The 24,230-nt window shown below is 55.1% G+C and overlaps 1 protein-coding gene across 1 annotated transcript in view; it reads right to left on the reverse strand.

Annotated features, from left to right (window-relative positions):
- Positions 1 to 10,428: 10,428 nt before the first annotated feature.
- Positions 10,429 to 24,230, reverse strand: part of LOC134341380 (NACHT, LRR and PYD domains-containing protein 3-like) — a 77,496-nt gene continuing 63,694 nt past the window's right edge. The window contains exons 9-12 of the mRNA XM_063039241.1: positions 11,630 to 13,367; positions 11,057 to 11,143; positions 10,734 to 10,901; positions 10,429 to 10,569 (exon numbers count right to left, since the gene is read on the reverse strand). Coding sequence (XP_062895311.1) covers positions 10,482 to 10,569; positions 10,734 to 10,901; positions 11,057 to 11,143; positions 11,630 to 13,367 — 2,081 coding nt within the window. The 3' untranslated portion in view covers positions 10,429 to 10,481. The remainder of the gene's footprint in view (positions 10,570 to 10,733; positions 10,902 to 11,056; positions 11,144 to 11,629; positions 13,368 to 24,230) is intronic.

Below are 24,230 nucleotides of genomic sequence, written 5' to 3' on the forward strand. Positions count from 1 at the left end.
TTTGTGAGGGAGGCAGAGAGAGAATGGGTTTGAGGGACAGAAAGTGGGATAGTGGGTGAGAGAAGTGTACAGAGAAACATACGGCAGATGGGAAAGAGTGGGGAGAGAGAAGAGAAAGGGAAGAGTGAAGAAAAGGAAGAACAAAGAGTGGTGGGAAAGAGTAAGATGGGGAGAAAGTGGAGTGATAGGGGAAGGGGAGAAACGGGGTATGGGGAGAGAAATGGAGAGTTGGGGGTGAGAGGCAGGGAGAGGAAAGAGGGAGAGAGGGTGGGAAAATAAGGAGAGATGTTGTCAGTACGAGCAAGGCAACATACAGTAATTCTTGACAGCAGAGGAATTGGATTTCACATTATTGTCACACACAAAACAATGGAGGAACTCAGCATGTCAGGCAGCATCTATGGAGAGGAATAAATGGTCAATGTTTCAGGTCCAGATGCTTCATCAGCACAGGAAGGGAAGGGGGCAGAAGCCAGAATAAGAAGGTGGGGGGAGGGGGAGGAGTACAAATTGGCAGGTGATAGGTGAGACTTATACACTGTTCATAAAGGTCAGATGATTACACAGTGAATTGAGGTTGAACAAGGTAACACAATAAAAAAAATGACTATGACAATAACAGAATGCAGAATAAAGTATAACAGTTAGAGAGAAAGGACAGAGCATGCAGAAACTAAGGTGCTAGATGATAACAAGGTAGACTATGAATTCAAGAGTCCATCTTATCATACATCTTAATGCCCTCACTACAGATTACAGTGTTTTATCACAGTGTTGTTGTACTTTTTTTTGCAAAAAAACAGGGGAACTGAAGGGAAATCTCTTTAGGAGCCAGCCCCATGTAACGCAAACAGACTGGGTTGAGGAAACCTTACATGGGAGGCCCTCGACCTTTATATCAGAAACCTGGGCTGGAGATTGTTCCACTGAGTGGTACCAGGAAGGAGACTGAGAGCTTAGTGACATGGTGTCATAACAACAACCTTTTCCTCAACATCAACAAAACAAATAAGCAAGCCATTAACTTCAGAAAGGGACCGGTGGGAGGAGTGCGGGGTGTGAGCGTGGGCGTTGGGGTTACGGTGTCCACATTCTCGGAACGACATCAACGGTGTTCAGGTTGAGAGCTTCAAGTTTCTAGAAGAGAATGCCATCAAGAAATGCGGAGGGAAATTCACTCTATGTCTGACCCGGGAGTGTGTGATGGGACAGTGTGGAGGGTGATTCACACTGTGTCTGATCTTGGGTGTGTGTGATGGGACAGTGTGGAGGGAGCTACGCTCTGTGTCTGACCCTGAGAGTGTGTAATGGGACAGTGTGGGGGGAGATTCACTCTGTGTCTGACACTGGGAGTGTGTGATGGGACGGTGTGGAGGGAGATTCACTCTGTTTCTGACCCTGGGAGAGTGTGATGGGACAGAGTGGAGGGAGATTCACTCTGTGTCTGACTGAGGGAGTCTATGATGGGATGGTGTGGAGGGAGATTCACTCTGTGTCTGACCCCGAGTGTGTGTGATGGGACAGTGTGGAGGGAGATTTACTCTGTGCCTGACCCCAGGAGTGTGTGATGGAACAGTATGGAGGGAGATTCACTCTGTGTCTGACCCTGGGAGTGTGTGATGGGACAGTGTGGAGGGAGATTCACTCTGTGTCTGACTCTGGGAGTGTGTGATGGGACAGTGTGGAGGGAGATTCACTCTGTGTCTGACCCTGGGTGTGTGTGATGGGACGCTGAGGAGGGAGATTCACTCTGTGTCTGACCCTGGGAGAGTGTGATGGGACAGAGTGGAGGGAGATTCACTCTGTGTCTGACTGAAGGAGTCGATGATGGGATGGTGTGGAGGGACATTCACTCTGTGTCTGACCCCAGGAGTGTGTGATGGGACAGTGTGGAGGGAGATTCACTCTGTGTCTGACCCTGGGAGTGTGTGATGGGACAGTGTGGAGGGAGATTCACTCTGTGTCTGACCCTGGGAGAGTGTGATGGGATGGTTTGGAGGGAGATTCATTCTGTGTCTGACCCTGGGAGTGTGTGATGGGAAAGTGCGAAGGGAGATTCACTCTGTGTCTGACCCCGGGAGTGTGTGATGGGACAGTCTGCAGTGAGATTCACTATGTGTCTGACCCTAGCGCGTGTGATGGGACAGAGTGGAGGGAGATTTAATCTGTGCCTGACCCCAGGAGTGTGTTATGGAACAGTATGGAGGGAGATTCACTCTGTGTCTGACCCCAGGAGTGTGTGATGGGACAGTGTGGAGGGAGATTCACTCTGTGTCTGACCCTGGGAGTGTGTGATGGGACAGTGTGGAGGGAGATTCACTCTGTGTCTGACCCTGGGAGAGTGTGATGGGATGGTTTGGAGGGAGATTCATTCTGTGTCTGACCCTGGGAGTGTGTGATGGGAAAGTGCGAAGGGAGATTCACTCTGTGTCTGACCCCGGGAGTGTGTGATGGGACAGTCTGCAGTGAGATTCACTATGTGTCTGACCCTAGTGCGTGTGATGGGACAGAGTGGAGGGAGATTTAATCTGTGCCTGACCCCAGGAGTGTGTTATGGAACAGTATGGAGGGAGATTCACTCTGTGTCTGATGCTGGGAGTCTGTGATGGGACAGTGTGGATGGATATTCACTCTGTGTCTGACCCCGGGAGTCTGTGATGGGACAGTGTGGAGGGAGATTTACTCTCTGCCTGACCCCAGGAGTGTGTGATGGGATGGTGTGGAGGGAGATTCATTCTGTTTCTGACCCTGGGAGTGTGTGATGGGACAGTGTGGAGGGAGATTCACTCTGTGTCTGACCCTGGGAGTGTATGATGGGTTGGTGTGGAGGGTGATTCATTCTGTGTCTGATCCTTTTTTTTTACAAAATTCTTTATTACAAATGTCGGTGCTATACAATATTTACAAACCCAGTGACTAACATATTTACTACACTACAAACAGACAATACATCTTAAACCAATATGTTGCCATCCTCATCAATGATGGCATTTACACCCCGCGGAGCCCAACGGTCCCGGAACACCTCTGCGGTCGCCGTGGACTGTGCGTATTCCTTTTCAATGTTCACCCGGGCACGAACATACCCCCTAAACATAGCCAGGCAGTCCGCCCGGGGAGAACCTCCTGCCACCCTTTTCCAGGAGCCACGGATGGCAATTTTCGCCAGCCCCAGGAGCAAGTTGACAAGGACATCCTCATCCCTCTGTGCCCCCCTCCTTACTGGATGACCATATATAAATAGGGTGGGACTGAAATGCAACCAGAAGGCGAGAAGCAGCCCACGCAAAAACGCGAAAAGGGGCTGCAGCCTCACACACTCCACGTACATATGGTACACGGTCTCCTCCAGCCCGCAGAAGTGACACGCGGCTGGGAGATCCGTGTACAGACTAAAGAACTTATTGCAGGGCACCGCTTTATGCAGCACCCTCCAGCCGAGATCCCCAAGGTGCATGGGGAGGACTCCCTTGTAAAGGGACTCCCTTGTAAAGGGACCCCCCTCACCTCCAGGTGGAAAGACCGACCGCCATGACGTGTCGGGACGGTGGACAAAGGCTAGGAAGTGGAGGGTGTGGAGCAGCAGCCCATAAAGGTACCTCCTGCCTGCATCCCTGAATGGGATTGTGGGTGTCGATGAAAGACGGCTCAAGTTGTGTGGATTCGTCTCTCGGGTAAGGCTGCGGGGCCTGGGCCCGACGAGCAGCTCAGCTTGAGTCGATCCACACACCTGAGCCGCACCGACATCCGCTGAGGCAGGGCAAGGGTCGGCCAGGACCCCGCCCTCTGCCAGAGGAGGGGATTCCCGGCCTGAGGCAACCATGTTCCAGACTCTCAGTAGGTCCTGATAGAAGCCGGGCAGCCTCTGCAAAGCAGCACGGCTGACGCCTGCCGGTGGTAGCTGCATATCTTCGTGAAGGCAGCAGCCCCTCCGGAGGAAAAAAGTCGCCAACACGTGCCACCTGGGAGGGCGCTCGGCGTACAGGAATCTCTGCAGAGTCCTGAGGCGGAGAGCCGCCAGTCGTGTGCGTACACACACCAGCGACTGTCCGCCCTCTCCTACTGGGAGACTCAGAACCGCTGCAGAGACCCAGTGTTTCCTGTTTCCCCAGAAGAAGTCCACCAGCTTCCTCTGCATTCTCGCAACAAAAGGGGCAGGGGGGGCCAAGGTGACCATCCGGTACCACAACATGGAGGCCACCAGCTGGTTTATGACCACCACCCTGCCTCGATAGGAAAGCACCCTGAGAAGGCCTGACCAGCGCCCTAGCCGGGCCATGACCTTTGTCTCCAGGTCCTGCCAGTTCGCCAGCCAGGTCTCCCCAGAAGGACTCAGGTAGACTCCCAGATAGAGAAGGCGTTTGGTGCTCCACTCAAAAGCTCTCATCTCTTCCGGCAGGGAGTCCACCTGCCACTGGCCTACTAAGAGTCCGGAACATTTCGCCCAGTCGATCCTTGCGGAGGATGCCGCCGAGAAAACATCTTGGCACTCGCGCATCCTCCGCAGGTCACAGGGGCCTGTCATCATGAGGAGTACATCATCGGCGTAGGCCGAGAGAACGACCTCCATGTCCGGTTCACGCAGACCCAGACCTGTCAGCCTTCGCCGAAGAAGGCCGAGGAATGGCTCGACACAGATCCCATACAGTTGACCGGACATGGGGCACCCTTGATGCACTCCTCTTCGGAAGGGAGTAGGTGCTGTCAGTGATCCGAAAGTTAACTAGGCACTTTGTGGCAGAGGACAGGAGCCGAACTCGGGCCACAAAGTGTGGTCCGAACCCGAAAGCCTGCCGGGTGCCCACCAGGAAACTGTGGTCCACCCGGTCAAACGCCTTCTCCTGGTCAAGAGAAAGAAACGCTGCCGGGGACCCAGTCTCCTGGAGCAGGTGGATCAGGTCCCGTAGTAAGTGGACATTGTCCTGGATGGAGCGGCCCGGGACTGTGTAAGATTGGTCAGGATGGACCACCTGTCCAATTACCGAACCCAGACGGTTGGCCATTGCCCGGGCGAAGATCTTGTAGTCCGCGCACCCGAGGGAGACCGGCCGCCAGTTCTTTAGCAGGCGGAGGTCTCCTTTCTTGGGCAGTAGGACCACAACAGCTCTTCGCCATGAGAGGGGCATTCCTCCGGTGGCTAAGCTCTCCCCTAGGACAAAGCTGTAATCATCCCCCAGGACATCCCAAAAAGCCTGAAAAACTCAACACTCAGTCCATCCAAGCCAGGGGACTTGCCCCTCCGGAGTTGCCGAAGGGCAGTGGACAGCTCCTCCCGAGTCAGGGGGGCGTCCAGACGCACTGCATCCTCTGGACTGACCTTAGGCAAATCCTTCCAGACCTCATTGCACGCCTCCGCATTTGACGGATCAGGCGAGAATAAGGACCGATAGAATGAACGGACTTCGTTGTTAATTCCATCAGGGTCCGTGATGGAGGAGCCATCGGCAGCCAGCAGCTCCACTAGCTGCTTTTCAACTCCCCGCCACCTCTCCAACGAGTAGAAGAAGGGTGAGCCACGGTCCAAATCCTGCAGCATTTGGATCCGTGACCTCACGTACGCACCTCGGGACTGCTGGAGCTGTAGGTTCCTTAGTGCGTCCTTCTTCTCCTGGTATTCCTGCCACAGCTGCTGGTCTCCAGCGGTCGGACCGAGGCGGGACTCCAGGTCAAGCAACGCTCTCTCAAGCCGCTCAACCTCAGAGCCCCGCCCTTTGGTCGACCCCCTAGTGTACTCCCGACATAAAAACCGGATGTGGGCTTTGCCCACATCCCACCATAGCCGTAGGGAGCAGAACTCTCTCCGCCTCTCCTTCCAGGAGACCCAGAACGCTCGGAACGAATCCCGGAATCGGCTGTCCTCCAGCAGCCGGTTGTTAAAATGCCAATACCCGGATCCACCCGAGGGTGCAGAGGAATAAATTCCATCCACACAAGGTGATGATCCGAGCACGACACTGGCCGCATGGAGGACGCCGACACGCGGGAGGCGTAGGCCCGAGAGATGTAAATGCGGTCTATCCTGGAACCTCCTTCTCTAGACCTTCTCGAGAAGGCGCTAGAGTCGGGGTGAAGATTCCGCCAGCTGTCCACCAAGTCAATGGAGCCGACTAGCTCCTTTAACTTTTTTGCCGATGCTGGGTCGCGTTGGAGGCCCGAGCGGTCCTCCGCCTCGAGGGTACAATTGAAATCTCCCCCGAGGATGACGCAGTCCCCAGGATCGATGGAGCTCAGCAGGGTGGACAGCTGACAGAATAGGCGCGTCTGCATCACACCGCGCCTGGGAGCGTACACATTGATAAAATGCAATGGTACGCCATCCAGGCGCACAGCCAGGTGGAGCAGACGGCCGGGCACAACGTCTTGGACCCTTTCAATTACTGGCTGGAAGGTCGGGGCCAACAGGATCGCCACCCCGCTAGAAATGGAGCTGAGGTGGCTCATGTAGACCCCGCCCTGCCACTCCAGGAGCCAAGCAGACTCGTCCCCAGGGATGGTATGGGTTTCCTGCAGGAAACTCACCGTATACCGCCCATCCCTGAGGACTGAGAGATTGTTATGCCTGCGAAGAGGACCCCTGCTGCCGTTTACATTGAGACCAGCTATGGTAAGCTTCATGGCGGGAACACACTAGGTCTCAGCAGCTGCGCCCATTTCGGTGAGAGCGGAGGTGCCTTCCACCACACTGTCCGGAAAGAAAGCAAGGATACCTTTTGCTTTCCGGGCTCGAGCGGTACCAGCAACACCCTGTGACCCACCATCCCCCGTAGGAGCGAGGCTGCTTCTCCCTCTGATGTCCCTTACTAGGTCATCCAGGAAAGATTTTAGTTGCCGTCTGTCGTTCCCCACCACCGCATTCCTCTTTCCCTTTCGTCTGAGGATGACTCGCAGGGACCTCACCAGCCTCGGCATGCTGGGCCAGCGAAGCGAGGCTAGCTGAGGCCGGTGCTTGGCACCCTCAGAGGTGAGAATGAAATGCTTAATTTCCTCTACAGGTATCAATGGGGATTTCTCAGGAGGGGTGAGGATGTCCATTGTTTCACTATCGAAAGAGTCCCCCTCCAACCCGTCACTGCGGACAGAATCCCCATCGGCCTCCCCGCATGTTCCAATAGATGGCCGCACTTGTGACCCCCACCGCGCAGCGGGCACCTCGCTCATACCTGCCCGCTCCACCGTCGCATCAGCCTCATCCACATTTGCGACAGTGGAGAGACAATCCCCAGGGACTCCCTGCAAGTCATTTATTGCTGGGGTCGATGTGCACAGAATATCGTCCTCCCCAGGGGGCAGGCATAGAGGGGAACCCGGCACCTTTGGTCCAAGGGATTCATAAGCCGCCTGGTGCTGAGAATGAGAGAGCTTTGCCTCGTCTCCTATTACACTATTCGGTACACTGGCCTCCAGAGAGGCGCTGACTTGTAGGTCCTGGGTGGAGGCCTCCAGGGCTGCCTCATTTGTGCAAACAGGCCTATCACAAGCTTTTTGCACAACCACACCATCTACCCCAGGACTGGTGGCTACATCTGAGGACTCAGGTTTAGAACCAACCCCTACCCGGATTCCCACCCCTTCCTGGGACTCCCCCGCATCTACATCCCCTGCCCTCTTGCGGGAACGTTCCCTTCTCCTCTTCACGCTGGAGGAGCACACAGGTGCAGGCTTCACCGATGGGGCGGCGCCTTCTGTTTCCATCGCCCCGTCTGCTTGCGCACCTCCCCGAGCCCCACGCTCCACTTCAGACGAAATGGGTGTGAGCTCTGCGGTCTCAAAGGCCCGCTTCTTACTATGTTTAGATTTCCCCTTTGCCTTCTTACTCCGCACAGACTCCACCCCGTCCCCCACCTGAACTACAGGGAGAGGAGCAGGGACCGATCCAACCGTAGAAGTAGGGACAGGGGTAGGGGTAGGGGCAGGGTGAGGGGCTGGGGCAGGATCACGGGCGGGGGCAGGGTCAGATGCAGGTGCAGGCGCACGCGCAGGAGTAGGATCAGGGGCAGAGGTAGCTGCGGCACTGGTGCCCGAAGTGGGCTCCCTCGGGTTCCGGGCGGCAGGACAGTCCCTCCGAAAGTGCCCCACCTCCCTGCACGCATGGCACCGTGGGCGCTCGGAGCTCCAGTACACCTGATAATCTACTCCCTCGTGCCGGACAGTAAAGCGGCCCTCAACATCGTCCTCCCTTTCCAGCTGCATGAAAACCTGACGCCGGAAAGAGATTACGGTGCGGAGGGTGCGTCTCTTAAATTTGTGTCGGATGGCAGTGATCTCCGACCTTACTTGCCCTAAACGGGCCAGTGGGGGAAGCAAGTCCTCATTTGGAATGAAAGGCTTAACATGCCCAAGCACGATACGTTGCGTGGGGGCCGTCACCAGCTCCATAGGTAAAAAGATGGTGTCCACCGTGACTCCCCTGCTTAGGGCCCGGTGCACTAGCTCTTCATTCACCAGATAGAACACCGCCTTTCCGAACTCCTTCTCGGTGGCCAGAATACCACCTTTCCCCACAAGGTCCTCCATTGCCTCCGTACACTTTTCTAGTGTCATTCCAGGGCGCAAAATACATTGCACCCCACGTTCCACCTTCACCGACCGAAACAGGGCGTTGTCCGAGGCCGGGGAGGCAGCCGCCCTTGCGTAACTCCCCGAAGGCCCGCGACTCCCTGGAGACCGGTCCGGCATGCTGGCGCTCTTTCCAGTCCGAGAATTTTGCGGCGGTGCCAGTTAGAAGTCCTGGAGCGAGTCGAATAACTGGCCGGGAAAGTTTGCAGTCGACAGTTCCTCGCTGGCTCGACGCCAGGAAAGGCTCCGTCGGACTTGCAGAGACCCAGGCCGGGAGAGGCCGAAACGTCCTTCCAGATGCTCCGGCACCGGCACCGACACCGGACGAAAAATCAGGAAAACAATGGAGGAGGAACGTTGCCCCGATGTCAATGGGGGGAAAACGACGGCGTTTGCCTCCGGTTTTGGAGCGAACCGGCTTACTGGCGAGTTGCCAGCGGCCGCAGCTGGGAGCTACGCAGTAAGCAGCCGCCAACAAACCCAGTCCAAACCGGCAGCAAAAACTCCACACCGAGCTTCCACGCCAACGCCGTCACTCACTCAGTTGTCCAAGAGACTTTTAGAGCCACCTCCAAAGTATTCCACGAACTTTATCCAGTAGTTTTCCTTCGATTTCTCCCAGCTCAGTCAGCACAGCTCCTCTCTGTGTCTGACCCAGGGAGTGTGTGATGGGACGGTGTGGAGGGAGATTCACTCTGTGTGTGACCCCGGGAGTGTGTGATGGGACGGTGTGGAGGGAGCTTCACTCTGTGTCTGACCCCGGGAGTGAGTGATGGGACGGTGTGGAGGGAGAATCACTCTCTGTCTGACCCCGGGATTGTGTGATGGGACGGTGTGGAGGGAGATTCACTCTGTGTCTGACCCCGGGAGTGTGTGATGGGACGGTGTGGAGGGAGCTTCACTCTGTGTCTGACTTCGGGAGTGAGTGATGGGACGGTGTGGAGGGAGAATCACTCTCTGTCTGACCCCGGGAGTGTGTGATGGGACGCTGTGGAGGGAGATTCACTCTGTGTCTGACCCCAGGAGTGTGTGATGGGACGGTGCGGAGGGAGTTTCACCCTGTGTCTGACCCCAGGAGTGTGTGATGGGACGGTCTGGAGGGAGATTCACTCTGTGTCTGACCCTGGGAGTGTGCGATGGGACGGTGCGGAGGGAGATTCGCTCTGTGTCTGACCCCGGGAGTGTGTGATGGGACGGTGCGGAGGGAGATTCGCTCTGTGTCTGACCCCGGGAGTGTGTGATGGGACCGTGTGGAGGGAGATTCACTCTGTGTCTGACCCCAGGGGTCTGTGATGGGACGGTGTGGAGGGAGATTCACTCTGTGTCTGACCCCAGGGGTCTGTGATGGGACGGTGTGGAGGGAGATTCACTCTGAGTCTGACCCCGGGAGTGTGTGATGGGACGGTGTGGAGGGAGCTTCACTCTGTGTCTGACCCCGGGAGTGTGTGATGGGATGGGGTGGAGGGAGATTTACTCTGTGTCTGACCCCGGGAGTGTGTGATGGGACGGGGTGGAGGGAGATTCACTCTGTGTCTGACCCCGGGAGTGTGTGATGGGACGGTGCGGAGGGAGCTTCACTCTGTGTCTGACCCCGGGAGTGTGTGATGGGACGGTGCGGAGGGAGCTTCACTCTGTGTCTGACCCCGGGAGTGTGTGATGGGACGGTGCGGAGGGAGCTTTACTCCGTGTTTAACGCCGATGTTCCATCCCCCATCCCTCTAGTACTCGGGACCTCAGTAGACTCACGTCTGATATTAACCGTTAGCGGCATGGAATCACGTCGATTTTAACTGTCTGGCGGGGGCGGGTGGGGGGGCGAGTGGGCAAGAGGTGGTCATTTAGCCGGGAGGCGGTTAAAGGGGAGGGCGGGGAATCGGCCAAAATGTCCCCATCCCGCGGGCGGGGATGTTCACACATTCAGATGTTCACACGGACACTGTCAGTCCGGGTCTGGGTTCCTGCAGAGATCTCAGTTCCTTCTTCCCGGTCTCACTGAACCGATTCCTCCACAGCCTGAAACAGATGGGAAAATAAAGATGAAATAAACAGATTACACGACAGTGTCAGTAACAGGGGACTGGGGTTAATGTTTCAACAACACTCACAGACAAATATCACCAGAAAACCCGCGGATCCGCTGATATTTTATCACATTGAACATTAACACAAACACTCACTCGATCCGCTCCAGACTCGGGAGGGTCAGTATGAGGCGGCGGAGAGCGGGAACACATCGGTCTGTCAGCGAGTTTAATCCCAGGCTCAGCTCGGTCAGTGATGGGTTTGTACTGAGAGCAGATACGAGATCCTCGGCACCAGAATCTGTGAGACCGACACCGATCAGCCTGGAGATGAGAGAGAGTGAGGGTGAAGGACACAGAGAGACAGGAGACGGTACAAATCCCCAGTGTTTATCAGTAACACAATTACTGATCACATTAATGTTCAGTGTCAGACACCCAGTGACTGTAAACACAATCTCCCACAGTCTGGTACTTACCCCAGTGACTGTATTTTACACTCCGGGTTCCTCAGAGCCGCAGACACCAGTTTCACTCCTGAATCTCCCAGTTCATTACCACTCAGTCTAAACGCAAACAGACAAATTGATGAACAAAGTGATTCAAACCGTGGGTCTGAGGGAGTTTCTCTCACTCGGATATTTCAGGAAACATTAAACCCTTCAGTAAATCACTGATCGGAGTTCCCGTCACTGTCAATGTCCCTCACTGCCCAGCTCCAGGGTATTCACCGAATGTCAGTAATTTAGTCTGTCCGTGTGACCCTGTAAACTCCACATATTCTGTCTCATTCCCCGATGGTTAGAAAAGTGTTACTGATGTGAGAGGGTCTGGAGGGGCAGGGGTGAAGGTGGGAGAAAGTTCCACAGTGAGGAAGATTTGTGAATGGGGAAATGTCGATGGGAGATGGTGGAAGAAGAAGGAGGAAGGGTGATGGCATTTGTTACAATTCTTCACAATCATATTTACTACGGTTTTGCCCAAATCCTTTTACATTGAAACAACACAATGGGACAGTTTCACAGTTCAGAGTGAGAGATAAATCAAGTTACCTCAACTCCTGACACTTGTGCAGCCCGGGTCCCAGCCGTTGGATTCCTTCACACTGAATGTTGCAGTTCCCCAGGTCGAGGTGTTTTATTGTATCACAGAGTCCGATGACATGAGACAGGACCGCGCAGTCAATCGGGGTCAGTGTCATTCCGCTGAATGAAAGTGTTTCCACAGATCCCAGTGCGGCCTGAGCCAGTCCACGATTCTGAGACTCAAACAGGTAGTGCAATGTGTTCAGGAGGCTCCTTTTACCAGCTTCACTCCTCGTGTTTCCACTCTGGCGTTTAACCTCCTCCTTCACCCAGTCAATCACCCGGCAGGTTGTTTGATGAGGAAATGGACCCAGAAACTCCTCCAGGCCCCGAGCTGTCATTGGGTTGGAGAGTCCAGCAACAAAACGGAGAAATACCTCAAATCGCCCATCTGTCGTGCTGTGGGCTTCAGTGAGGAATTTCAGGATATCCCCGGGATGTGGATTCAGGAATTGTGCAATAGCAGCTACAAACTCTTGGATGGTGAGGTGTGGGAATGTGTACACCACACACCGGGCAGAATTCTCTTTCTCCAAAAGCTCCACCAGGAACCCGGACAGGAACTGGGAAGGCTGCAGATTGCAGTTGATCAAATCTCCATCTGTAAACACAATCTTCTTCTGGGACACTCCTCTGAAGGCCATCTGACCAACCCTGAGTAACACATCACGGGGGTTCTCAATCTCACGGCCGTGGTTTTTCAGGATGTTGTAAATATAGTAGGAGTACAGTTGGGTGATGGTTTTGGGAACTCGCTGCGGGTCCCTGACTCTTTGTGTGAAGAAGGGGCCCAGTGCCAGAGCGAGGATCCAGCAGTAGGAGGGGTTGTAGCTCATGGTGTACAGGATCTCGTTCTCCTTCACGTGTTTGAAAACAGCTTCTGCCACCGTCTGCTCTTTAAAATGCCTGATGAAATATTCCTTCCGTTCCTCACCAACAAATCCCATGATTTCAGCCCAGATACTGATCATTGCCTTTTCCAATAAATGTAACGCAGTGGGACGGGTGGTCACCAGCACTGAACACCCTGGGAGCAGCTTGCCCTGGATTAAACTGTACACAATGTCAGACACTTCACACCACCACTCGGGATCTGGACACTGGTGCTTGGGTTCTGTATCTCTCCAACTGTCAGCAAAATCAATTCTGTGTTTGAATTCATCCAAACCATCGAATATAAACAGCAATCCCTCTGGGTTCTTCCAGACCTCTCTCAGGATATTCCCAAAGTAAGGATACTGATCCAGGATCAGTTCCCTCAGGTTTATTCTGCAGTTAAAGGAGTTTAAATCTCGGAATTTGAAACTGAAGACAAACTGGAATTGTTGGTATATTTTCCCCGTGGCCCAGTCATAAACAATCTTTTGTACCAGTGTTGTTTTCCCGATCCCTGCGACTCCGGCCACTGCTGCCGAACTCCCAGATTTGGATTTACTCCGGGAAAAGCTGCTCTGGAACAACTGATCAGTCCGGATTTTTTCCAGCTCTCTGCGGAGATGTTCCTCTCTCCACTCCTCGTGTTCTCTGCCTCTTGCCAGCAGCTCATGTTCTACCAGTCTCCGATCTCGAACAGTAGAAATGACCGTGAGCTCAGCGTATCGATCAACCAGCTGGAAAACCTTCACCTTCTCCCTCATCAGGATCGTGTTCACTCTCACCGTTTCAGTTTGTACCCGCAGAGTCTCCTTGTGTTTCTGTTTTACATCTTCCATGGGAACAGACAGTGGACAAACTGTTAGATGCCTCAACTCAGAACTCAGTATTTAAGCACACAAGAGTTAGCTCAAAGCTATTGCATTAATTGGATTCATCAATGGATGCTCGAACAGTAAAGTAAATTCCATTAACAGACCCCTGACTGGACAGAGAGGCCTGGTCCAGATAAACACCAGATCATCACATTTCACAATTAACTGTGCTGTGAAGGTGAGTATTTCCCTGGTAGTTCACTGACCCCCAACTGTCCTGTACTGGAACCCCCCCTACTATCAGAGGTGTCATTTTTTCCTGTGGAATAAACTTTTAGTCCCCATTGTTGATGTGGCATCTGGAGATGGAGAAAAGGATAGTGGGCATTCAGTGAAAGGAACAGGTCCGGGAATCACAGCTCCCCCTCCCCTCTCACCATCACCCTGTCAGGGATGTGCGGTGTCTGACAGTGTGTCAGGACCCTGTCAGGGTTGCGTGGTGTCTCACAATGTGTCACGTCCCTGTCAGGGGTGTGTGGTGTTTCACAGTGTTTCAGGACCCTCTCGGGATGTGTGGGATATCACGGTGTGTCAGGACCCTCTCAGGGGTGTGTGGTGTCTCACAATGTGTCAGGACCGTGTCAGTGGTGTTTGGAGTCTCACAGCATGTCAGGACCTTGTCAGGGGTGTGTGGGGTCTCACGGTGTGTCAGGACCCTCTCAGGGGTGTGTGGTGTCTCACAGTGTGTCAGGTCCCTGTCAGGGGTGTGTGGGGTCTCACAGTATGTCAGGTCCCTGTTCGGGGTGTGTGTGATCTCACAGTGAGTCAGGACCCTGCCAGGGGTGTGTGGGGTCTCACAGTGTGTCAGGACCCTGCCAGAGGTGTGTGGGGTATCACAGTGTGTCAGGTCCTGTCAGGGGTGTGTGGTGACTCACAGTGTGTCAGGATCTTGTCAGGTGTGTGTGGGGTCTCACAGTGTGTCATCACCGTCTCGGGGGTGTGTGGGGTCTCACAGTGTGTCATCACCCTCTCGGTGGTGTGTGGGGTCTCACAGTGTGACAGGACCCATTGGGGGTGTGTCGGGTCTCACAGTGAGTCAGGACCCTTTTGGGGTGTGTGGGGTCTCACAGTGTGTCAGGACACTGTCGGGTGTGTGGTGTCTCACAGTGTGTCAGGACATTGACAGGGGTATGTGTGGTCTTACAGTGTGTCAGGACCCTGTTGGGAGGGTGTGGTGTGTCACAGTGTGTCAGGACCCTCTCAGGGTTGTTTGAGGTCTCACAGTGTGTCAGGACCCACAGTGTGTCAGTGTCTCACCATGTGTCAGGACACTGTCAAGGGTGTGTGCCGTCTCACAATGTGTCACGTCCCTGTCAGGGGTGTGTGGGGTCTCACAATGTGTCAGGACCATGTGAGTGGTTTGTGGGGTTTCACAGAGTGTCAGGACCCTGTTGTGTCGGATCTCACAGTCTGTCAGGACCGTGTCAATAGTGTGTGGGGTCTCACAGTGTGTCAGGTCCCTGCCAGGGGTGTGTGGGGTCTCACAGTGTGTCAGGACCCTGCCAGGGTTGTGTGGGGTCTCACTGTGTGTCAGGACCCTGTGAGTGGTTTGTGGGGTTTCACAAAGTGTCAGGACCCTGTTGTGGGGGATCTCACAGTGTGTCAGGACACTGTCAGGGGTGTGTGCCGTCTCACAGTGTGTCAGGACCCTTTTGGAGCCCGTGGGGTCTCACAGTGTGTCAGGACCCTCTCAGGGGTGTGTCGGATCTCACAGTCTGTCAGGACCCTATCCAGGGTGTGTGGGGTCTCACAGTGTGTCAGGACCCTGCCAGGGGTGTGTGGGGTCTCACAGTTTGTCTGGACACTGTCAGGGGTTTTTGAGATCTCCCAGTGTGTTAGGATCCTGTTAGGGGTGTCTGGGGTCTCACAGTGCGTCATCACCCTCTAGGGTATGTGTGGGGTCTCACAGTGTGTCAGGACCCTGCCAGGGGTGTGTGGGTTTCACACTGTGTCAGGACACTGTGAGTGGTTTGTGGGGTTTCACAGTGTGTCAGGATCTTGTTGTGGGTGTTGGGGGGTATCACAGTGTGTCAGGACGCTGTTGTGTGGGGTTTCACAGTGTGTCAGGATCTGGTCGTGGATGTATGTGGTCTCACAGTGTGTCAGGACCCTGTCAGTGGTGTATGGAGTCTCACAGTGTGTCAGGACACTGTGAGTGGTTTGTGGGGTTTCAAAGTGTGTCAGGATCTGGTCGTGGGTGTGGGGGTTCTCACAGTGTGTCAGGACCCTTCTGGGGTGTGTAGGGTCTCACAGTGTGTCAGGACCCTGTCAGGGGTGTGTGGGGTCTCACAGTGTGTCAGGACCCTTCTGGGGTGTGTAGGGTCTCACAGTGTGTCAGGTCCCTGCCAGGGTTGTGTGGGGTCTCACAGTGTGTCAGGACCCTGTCAGGGGTGTGTGGGATCTCACAGTGTGTCAGGACCCTTTTGGGGAGTATCGGGTCTCACAGTGTGTCAGGACCCTATCCAGGGTGTGTGGGGTCTCACAGTGTGTCAGGAGCCTGTCAGGATTGTGTGGGATCGCAATGTGTGTCAGGACCCTGTCAGGGGTGTGTCGGATCTCACAGAGTGTCAGGACCGTGTCAATAGTGTGTGGGAGCTCACAGTGTGTCAGGACCCTGTTAGGGGTGTGTGGGGTCTCACTGTGTGTCAGGACCCTGTCAGGGGTTTGTGGGGTTTCACAGTGTGTCAGGACCCTTTTGGGGCCCGTGGGGCTCACTGTGTGTCAGGACCCTCTCAGGAGTGTGTCAGATCTCACAGTCTTTCAGGACCCTGTCAGGAGTGTGTGGGGTCTCACAGTGTGTCAGGACCCTGTCAGGGGTGTGTTTGGTCTCACAGTCTGTCAGGTCCCTGTCAGGGGTGTGTGGGGTCTCACAGAGTGTCAGGAACGTGTCAATGGTGTGTGGGGTCTCAGAGTGTGTCAGGACCCTGTTAGGGGTGTGTGAGGTTTCACAGTATGTCAGGTTGCTGTCAGGGGTGTGTGGTGTTTCACAGAGTGTCAGGTCCCTGTTAGGGGTGTGTGGGGTCTCACAGTGTGTCAGGACCCTGTTTGGGATGTGTGGGGTCTCACAGTGTGTCTGGACCCTGCCAGGGTTGTGTGGGATCTCACTGTGTGTCAGGACACTGTGAGTGGTTTGTGGGGTTTCACAGTGTGTCAGGACGCTGTTGTGGGGGGTCTCACAGTGTGTCAGGACCCTTTTGGGGCCTGTGGGGCTCACAGTGTGTCAGGACCCTCACAGGGGTGTGTCGGATCTCACAGAGTGTCAGGACCGTGTCAATAGTGTGTGGGGTCTCATAGTGTGTCAGGTTGCTGTCAGGGGTGTGTGGAGGTTCACAGTTTGTTTTGTCCCTGTTAGCCGTGTGTGGGGTCTCACAGTGTGTCAGGACCTTGTCAGGAGTGTGTGGCATCTCACAGTGTTAGGTCCTGTCAGGGGTGTGTATGATCTCACAGTCTGTCATGTCCCTGTCAGCAGTGTGTGATGTCTCACAGTGTGTCAGTACCCTGTCAGGTGTGTGTGGGATCTTAATGTGTGTCAGGACTCTGTCAGGGGTATGTGGGGTCTCACAGTGTGTCAGTAACTTGTCAGGTGTGTGTGGGGTCTCACAGTGTGTCAGGACCCTTTTGAGGTGTGTCGTGTCTCACAGTGTATCAGACCCTATCCAGGGTGTGTGTGGTCTCACAGTGTGTCAGGTCCCTGTTAGGGGTGTGTGGGGTCTCACAGTGTGTCAGGACCCTGTCAGGTGTGTGTGCTATCTCAGTGTGTTTCAGGACCCTGTCAGTTGTCTGTGGCGTCTCACAGTGTGTCAGGTCGCTGTCAGGGGTGTGTGTGGTCTCACACTGTGTTAGGATCCTGATAGGGGTGTCTGGCTTTCACAGTGTGTCATCACCCTCTCGGGTGTGTGTGAGGTATCACAGTGTGTCAGGACCCTGCCAGGGTTGTGTGGGGTCTCACTGTGTGTCAGGACACTGTGAGTGGTTTGTGGGGTTTCACAGTGTGTCAGGACCCTTTTGGGGCCCGTGGGGTCTCACAGTGTGTCAGGACCCTCTCAGGGGTGTGTTGGATCTCACAGAATGTCAGGACCCTATCCAGGGTGTGTGGGGTCTGACAGTGTGTCAGGACTGCGTCAATAGTGTGTGGGAGCTCACAGTGTGTCAGGACCCTGTTAGGGGTGTGTGGGGTCTTACTGTGTGCCAGGGCCCTGTCAGGGGTGTGTGAGGTATCACAGTTTGTCATAACCCTGTCAGGGGTGTCTGGGGTCTCACAGTGTGTCATCACCCTCTCAGGTGTGTGTGGGGTTTCAAAGTGTGTCAGGACCCTGCCAGGGTCGTGTGGGGTCTCACAGTGTGTCAGGACCCTGTCAGGGGTGTGTTGGATCTCACAGTGTGTCAGGACCCTGTCAGCTGTGTGTGGGATCTCAGTGTGTTTCAGGACCCTGTCAGTTGTGTGTGGCGTCTCACAGTGTGTCTGGTCGCTGTCAGGGGTGTGTGTGGTCTCACAGTCTGTCAGGACCCTGTCGGGGGGTGTGGTGTGTCACAGTGTGTCAGAACCCTCTCAGGATTGTTTGAGGTATCACAGTGTGTCAGGACCCACAGTGTGTCAGTGTCTCACCATGCGTCAGGACACTGTCAGGGGTGTGTGGGGTCTCACAATGTGTCAGGACCCTTTTGGGGCCTGTGGGGCTCACAGTGTGTCAGGACCCTCACAGGGGTGTGTCGGATCTCACAGAGTGTCAGGACCGTGTCAATGGTGTGTGGGGTCGCATAGTGTGTCAGGTTGCTGTCAGGGGTGTGTGGAGTTTCACAGTCTGTTCTGTCCCTGTTAGCCGTGTGTGGGGTCTCACAGTGTGTCAGGACCTTGCAGGTGTGTGTGGCATCTCACAGTGTTAGGTCCTGTCAGGGGTGTGTATGATCTCACAGTCTGTCATGTCTCTGTCAGCAGTGTGTGATGTCTCACAGTGTGTCAGTACCCTGTCAGGTGTGTGTGGGGTCTTAATGTGTGTCAGGATTCTGTCAGGGGTATGTGGGGTCTCACAGTGTGTCAGGAACTTGTCAGGTGTGTGTGGGGTCTCACAGTGTGTCAGGACCCTGCCAGGGGTGTGTGGGATCTCACAGTGTGTCAGGACCCTTTTGAGGTGTGTCGTGTCTCACAGTGTGTCAGACCCTATCTAGGGTGTGTGGGGTTTCACAGTGTGTCAGGACCCTTTTGGGGCCTGTGGGTCTCACAGTGTGTCTGGATTCTCTCAGGTGTGTGTGGCATCTTAATGTGTGTGAGGACCCTGTCAGGGTCGTGTGGGGTCTCACAGTTTGTCGGGTCCCCGTCAGAGGTGTGTGGGGTCTCACAGTGTGTCAGGACCCTGCCAGGGTCGCGTGGAGTCTCACAGTTTGTTAGGTCCCCGTCAGAGGTGTGTGGGGTCTCACAGTGTGTCTGGACCCTGCCAGTGTCGCGTGGGGTCTCACAGTTTGTCAGGTCTCCGTCAGAGGTGTGTGGGGTCTCACAGTGTGTCAGGACCCTGCCAGGGTTGTGTGGGGTCTCACAGTGTGTCAGGACCCTGTCAGGTGTGTGTGGGATCTCACAGTGTGTCAGAACTCTCTCAGGGTTGTTTGAGGTATCACAGTGTGTCAGGACGCACAGTGTGTCAGTGTCTCACCGTGCGTCAGGACACTGTCAGGGGTGTGTGTGGTCTCACAGTGTGTCAGGTCCATGTTAGGGGTGTGTGGGGTCTCACAGTGTGTCAGGACCCTATCAGGTGTGTGTGCTATCTCAGTGTGTTTCAGGACCCTGTCAGTTGTCTGTGGCGTCTCACAGTGTGTCAAGACGCTGTCAGGGGTTTGTGTGGTCTCACACTGTGTTAGAATCCTGATAGGGGTGTCTGGGTTTCACAGTGTGTCATCACCCTCTCGGGTGTGTGTGAGGTATCACAGTGTGTCAGGACCCTGCCAGGGTCGTGTGGGGTCTCACAGTGTGTCAGGACCCTGTCAGGGGTGTGTTGGATCTCACAGAATGTCAGGACCCTATCCAGGGTGTGTAGGGTCTGACAGCGTGTCAGGTCTGCGTCAATAGTGTGTGGGAGCTCACAGTGTGTCAGGACCCTGTTAGGGGTGTGTGGGGTCTTACTGTGTGTCAGGACCCTCTCAGGGGTGTGTGAGGTATCACAGTTTGTCATAACCCTGTCAGGGGTGTCTGGGGTCTCACAGTGTGTCATCACCCTCTCAGGTGTGTGTGGGGTCTCAAAGTGTGTCAGGACCCTGCCAGGGTCGTGTGGGGTCTCACAGTGTGTCAGGACCCTGTCAGGGGTGTGTTGGATCTCACAGTGTGTCAGGACCCTTTTGAGGTGTGTGGTGTCTCACAGTGTGTCAGACCCTATCCAGTGTGTGTGGGGTCTCACAGCGTGTCTGGACACTGTGAGTGGTTTGTGGGGTTTCACAGTGTGTCAGGACCCTTTTGGGGCCCGTGTGGTCTCACAGTGTGTCAGGACCCTCTCAGAGGTGTGTTGGATCTCACAGAATGTCAGGACCCTATCCAGGGTGTGTGGGGTCTGACAGTGTGTCAGGACTGTGTCAATAGTCCGTGGGAGCTCACAGTGTGTCAGGACCCTGTTAGGGGTGTGTGGGGTCTTACTGTGTGTCAGGACCCTGTCAGGGGTGTGTGAGGTATCACAGTTTGTCAGAACCCTGTCAGAGTGTGTGTGGGGTCTCACAGTGTGTCATCACCCTCTCAGGTGTGTGTGGGGTCTCAAAGTGTGTCAGGACCCTTTTGGGGCCCGGGGGGTCTCACAGAGTGTCAGGACTGTGTCAATAGTGTGTGGGGTCTCACAGTATGCCCTGTTAGGGGTGTGTGGGGTCTCACAGCGTGTCAGGACCCTGCCTGGGTTGTGTGGGGCCTCACAGTCTGTCTGGACCCTGCCAGGATTGTGTGGGATCTCACTGTGTGTCAGGACACTGTGAGTGGTTCGTGGGGTTTCACAGTGTGTCACGACCCTGTCAGGTGTGTGTGGGATCTCAGTGTGTTTCAGGACTCTGTCAGTTGTGTGTGGCATCTCACAGTGTGTCTGGTCGCTGTCAGGTGTGTGTGTGGACTCACAGTCTGTCAAGACACTGTCGGGGGGTGTGGGGTCTCACAGTGTGTCAGGACCCTTTTGGGGCCTGTGGGTCTCACAGTGTGTCTGGATTCTCTCAGGTGTGTGTGGCATCTTAATGTGTGTCAGGACCCTGTCAGGGTCGTGTGGGGTCTCACAGTTTGTCAGGTCCCCGTCAGAGGTGTGTGGGGTCTCACAGTGTGTCAGGACCCTGCCAGGGTCGTGTGGGGTCTCACAGTTTGTCAGGTCCCCTTCAGTGGTGTGTGGGGTCTCACAGTGTGTCAGAACTCTCTCAGGGTTGTTTGAGGTATCACAGTGTGTCAGGACCCTGTCAGGGGTGTGTGGGATCTCACAGTGTGTCAGAACTCTCTCAGGGTTGTTTGAGGTATCACAGTGTGTCAGGACGCACAGTGTGTCAGTGTCTCACCGTGCGTCAGGACACTGTCAGGGCTGTGTGGGGTCTCACAGTGTGTCAGGACCCTGTCAGGTGTGTGTGCTATCTCAGTGTGTTTCAGGACCCTGTCGGTTGTCTGTGGCGTCTCACAGTATGTCAGGTCGCTGTCAGGGGTGTGTGTGGACTCACACAGTGTTAGGATCCTGATAGGGGTGTCTGGGTTTCACAGTGTGTCATCACCCTCTCGGGTGTGTGTGAGGTATCACAGTGTGTCAGGATACTGCCAGGGTCGTGTGGGGTCTCACAGTGTGTCAGGACCCTGTCAGGGGTGTTTGAGGTATCACAGTTTGTCAGAACCCTGTCAGGGGTGTCTGGGTTTCACAGTGTGTCATCACCCTCTCGGGTGTGTGTGAGGTATCACAGTGTGTCACGACCCTGCCAGGGTCGTGTGGGGTCTCACAGTGTGTCAGGACCCTGTCAGGGGTGTGTTGGATCTCACAGAATGTCAGGACCCTATCCAGGGTGTGTAGGGTCTGACAGCGTGTCAGGTCTGCGTCAATAGTGTGTGGGAGCTCACAGTGTTTCAGGACCCTGTTAGGGGTGTGTGGGGTCTTACTGTTTGTCAGGACCCTCTCAGGGGTGTGTGAGGTATCACAGTTTGTCATAACCCTGTCAGGGGTGTCTGGGGTCTCACAGTGTGTCATCACCCTCTCAGGTGTGTGGGGGGTCTCAAAGTGTGTCAGGACCCTGCCAGGGTCGTGTGGGGTCTCACAGTGTGTCAGGACCATGTCAGGGGTGTGTTGGATCTCACAGTGTGTCAGGACCCTTTTGAGGTGTGTGGTGTCTCACAGTGTGTCAGACCCTATCCAGGGTGTGTGGGGTCTCACAGCGTGTCTGGACACTGTGAGTGGTTTGTGGGGTTTCACAGTGTGTCAGGAACCTTTTGGGGCCCGTGGGGTCTCACAGTGTGTCAGGACCCTCTCAGAGGTGTGTTGGATCTCACAGAATGTCAGGACCCTATCCAGGGTGTGTGGGGTCTGACAGTGTGTCAGGACTGTGTCAATAGTCCGTGGGAGCTCACAGTGTGTCAGGACCCTGTTAGGGGTGTGTGGGGTCTTACTGTGTGTCAGGACCCTGTCAGGGGTGTGTGAGGTATCACAGTTTGTCAGAACCCTGTCAGAGTGTGTGTGGGGTCTCACAGTGTGTCATCACCCTCTCAGGTGTGTGTGGGGTCTCAAAGTGTGTCAGGACCCTTTTGGGGCCCGGGGGGTCTCACAGAGTGTCAGGACTGTGTCAATAGTGTGTGGGGTCTCACAGTATGCCCTGTTCGGGGTGGGTGGGATCTCACAGCGTGTCAGGACCCTGCCTGGGTTGTGTGGGGCCTCACAGTCTGTCTGGACCCTGCCAGGATTGTGTGGGATCTCACTATGTGTCAGGACACTGTGAGTGGTTCGTGGGGTTTCACAGTGTGTCAGGACCCTGTCAGGTGTGTGTGGGATCTCAGTGTGTTTCAGGACTCTGTCAGTTGTGTGTGGCATCTCACAGTGTGTCTGGTCGCTGTCAGGTGTGTGTGTGGACTCACAGTCTGTCAAGACACTGTCGGGGGGTGTGGTGTGTCACAGTGTCTCAGGATTGTTTGAGGTATCACAGTGTGTCAGGACCCACAGTGCGTCAGTGTCTCACCGTGCGTCAGGACACTGTCAGGGGTGTGTGGGGTCTCACAGTGTGTCAGGACCCTTTTGGGGCCTGTGGGTCTCACAGTGTGTCTGGATTCTCTCAGGTGTGTGTGGCATCTTAATGTGTGTCAGGACCCTGTCAGGGTCGTGTGGGGTCTCACAGTTTGTCAGGTCCCCGTCAGAGGTGTGTGGGGTCTCACAGTGTGTCAGGACCCTGCCAGGGTCGTGTGGGGTCTCACAGTTTGTCAGGTCCCCGTCAGTGGTGTGTGGGGTCTCACAGTGTGTCAGAACTCTCTCAGGGTTGTTTGAGGTATCACAGTGTGTCAGGACCCTGTCAGGGGTGTATGGGATCTCACAGTGTGTCAGAACTCTCTCAGGGTTGTTTGAGGTATCACAGTGTGTCAGGACGCACAGTGTGACAGTGTCTCACCGTGCGTCAGGACACTGTCAGGGGTGTGTGTGGTCTCACAGTGTGTCAGGTCCCTGTTAGGGGTGTGTGGGGTCTCACAGTGTGTCAGGACCCTGTCAGGTGTGTGTGCTATCTCAGTGTGTTTCAGGACCCTGTCAGTTGTCTGTGGCGTCTCACAGTATGTCAGGTCGCTGTCAGGGGTGTGTGTGGTCTCACACAGTGTTAGGATCCTGATAGGGGTGTCTGGGTTTCACAGTGTGTCATCACCCTCTCGGGTGTGTGTGAGGTATCACAGTGTGTCAGGATACAGCCAGGGTCGTGTGGGGTCTCACAGTGTGTCAGGACCCTGTCAGGGGTGTTTGAGGTATCACAGTTTGTCAGAACCCTGTCAGGGGTGTCTGGGGTTTCGCAATGTCTCATCACCCTCTCAGGTGTGTGTGGGGTCTCAAAGTGTGTCAGGACCCTGCCAGGGTCGTGTGGGGTCTCACAGTGTGTCAGGACCCTGTCAGGGGTGTGTTGGATCTCACAGTGTGTCAGGACCCTTCTGAGGTGTGTGGTGTCTCACAGTGTGTCTGGACACTGTGAGTGGTTTGTGGGGTTTCACAGTGTGTCAGGACCTTTTTGGGGCCCGTGGGGTCTCACAGTGTGTCAGGACCCTCTCAGGGGTGTGTTGGATCTCACAGAATGTCAGGATCCTATCCAGGGTGTGTGGGGTCTGACAGTGTGTCAGGACTGTGTCAATAGTCCGTGGGAGCTCACAGTGTGTCAGGACCCTGTTAGGGGTGTGTGGGGTCTTACTGTGTGTCATCACCCTCTCAGGTGTGTGTGGGGTCACAAAGTGTGTCAGGACCCTGTTGGGGCCTGTGGGTCTCACAGTGTGTCTGGATTCTCTCAGGTGTGTGTGGCATCTTAATGTGTGTCAGGACCCTGTCAGGGTCGTGTGGGGTCTCACAGTTTGTCACGTCCCCGTCAAAGGTGTGTGGGGTCTCACAGTGTGTCAGGACCCTGCCAGGGTCGTGTGGGGTCTCACAGTTTGTCAGGTCCCCGTCAGAGGTGTCTGGGGTCTCACAGTGTGTCAGGACCCTGCCAGGGTTGTGTGGGGTCTCACAGTGTGTCAGGACCCTGTCAGGGGTGTGTGGGATCTCACAGTGTGTCAGAACTCTCTCAGGGTTGTTTGAGGTATCACACTGTGTCAGGACGCACAGTGTGTCAGTGTCTCACCGTGCGTCAGGACACTGTCAGGGGTGTGTGGCGTCTCACAGTGTGTC

This window comes from Mobula hypostoma, assembly GCF_963921235.1.
Source record: "Mobula hypostoma chromosome X1 unlocalized genomic scaffold, sMobHyp1.1 SUPER_X1_unloc_1, whole genome shotgun sequence".
Lineage (NCBI taxonomy): Eukaryota > Metazoa > Chordata > Chondrichthyes > Myliobatiformes > Myliobatidae > Mobula > Mobula hypostoma.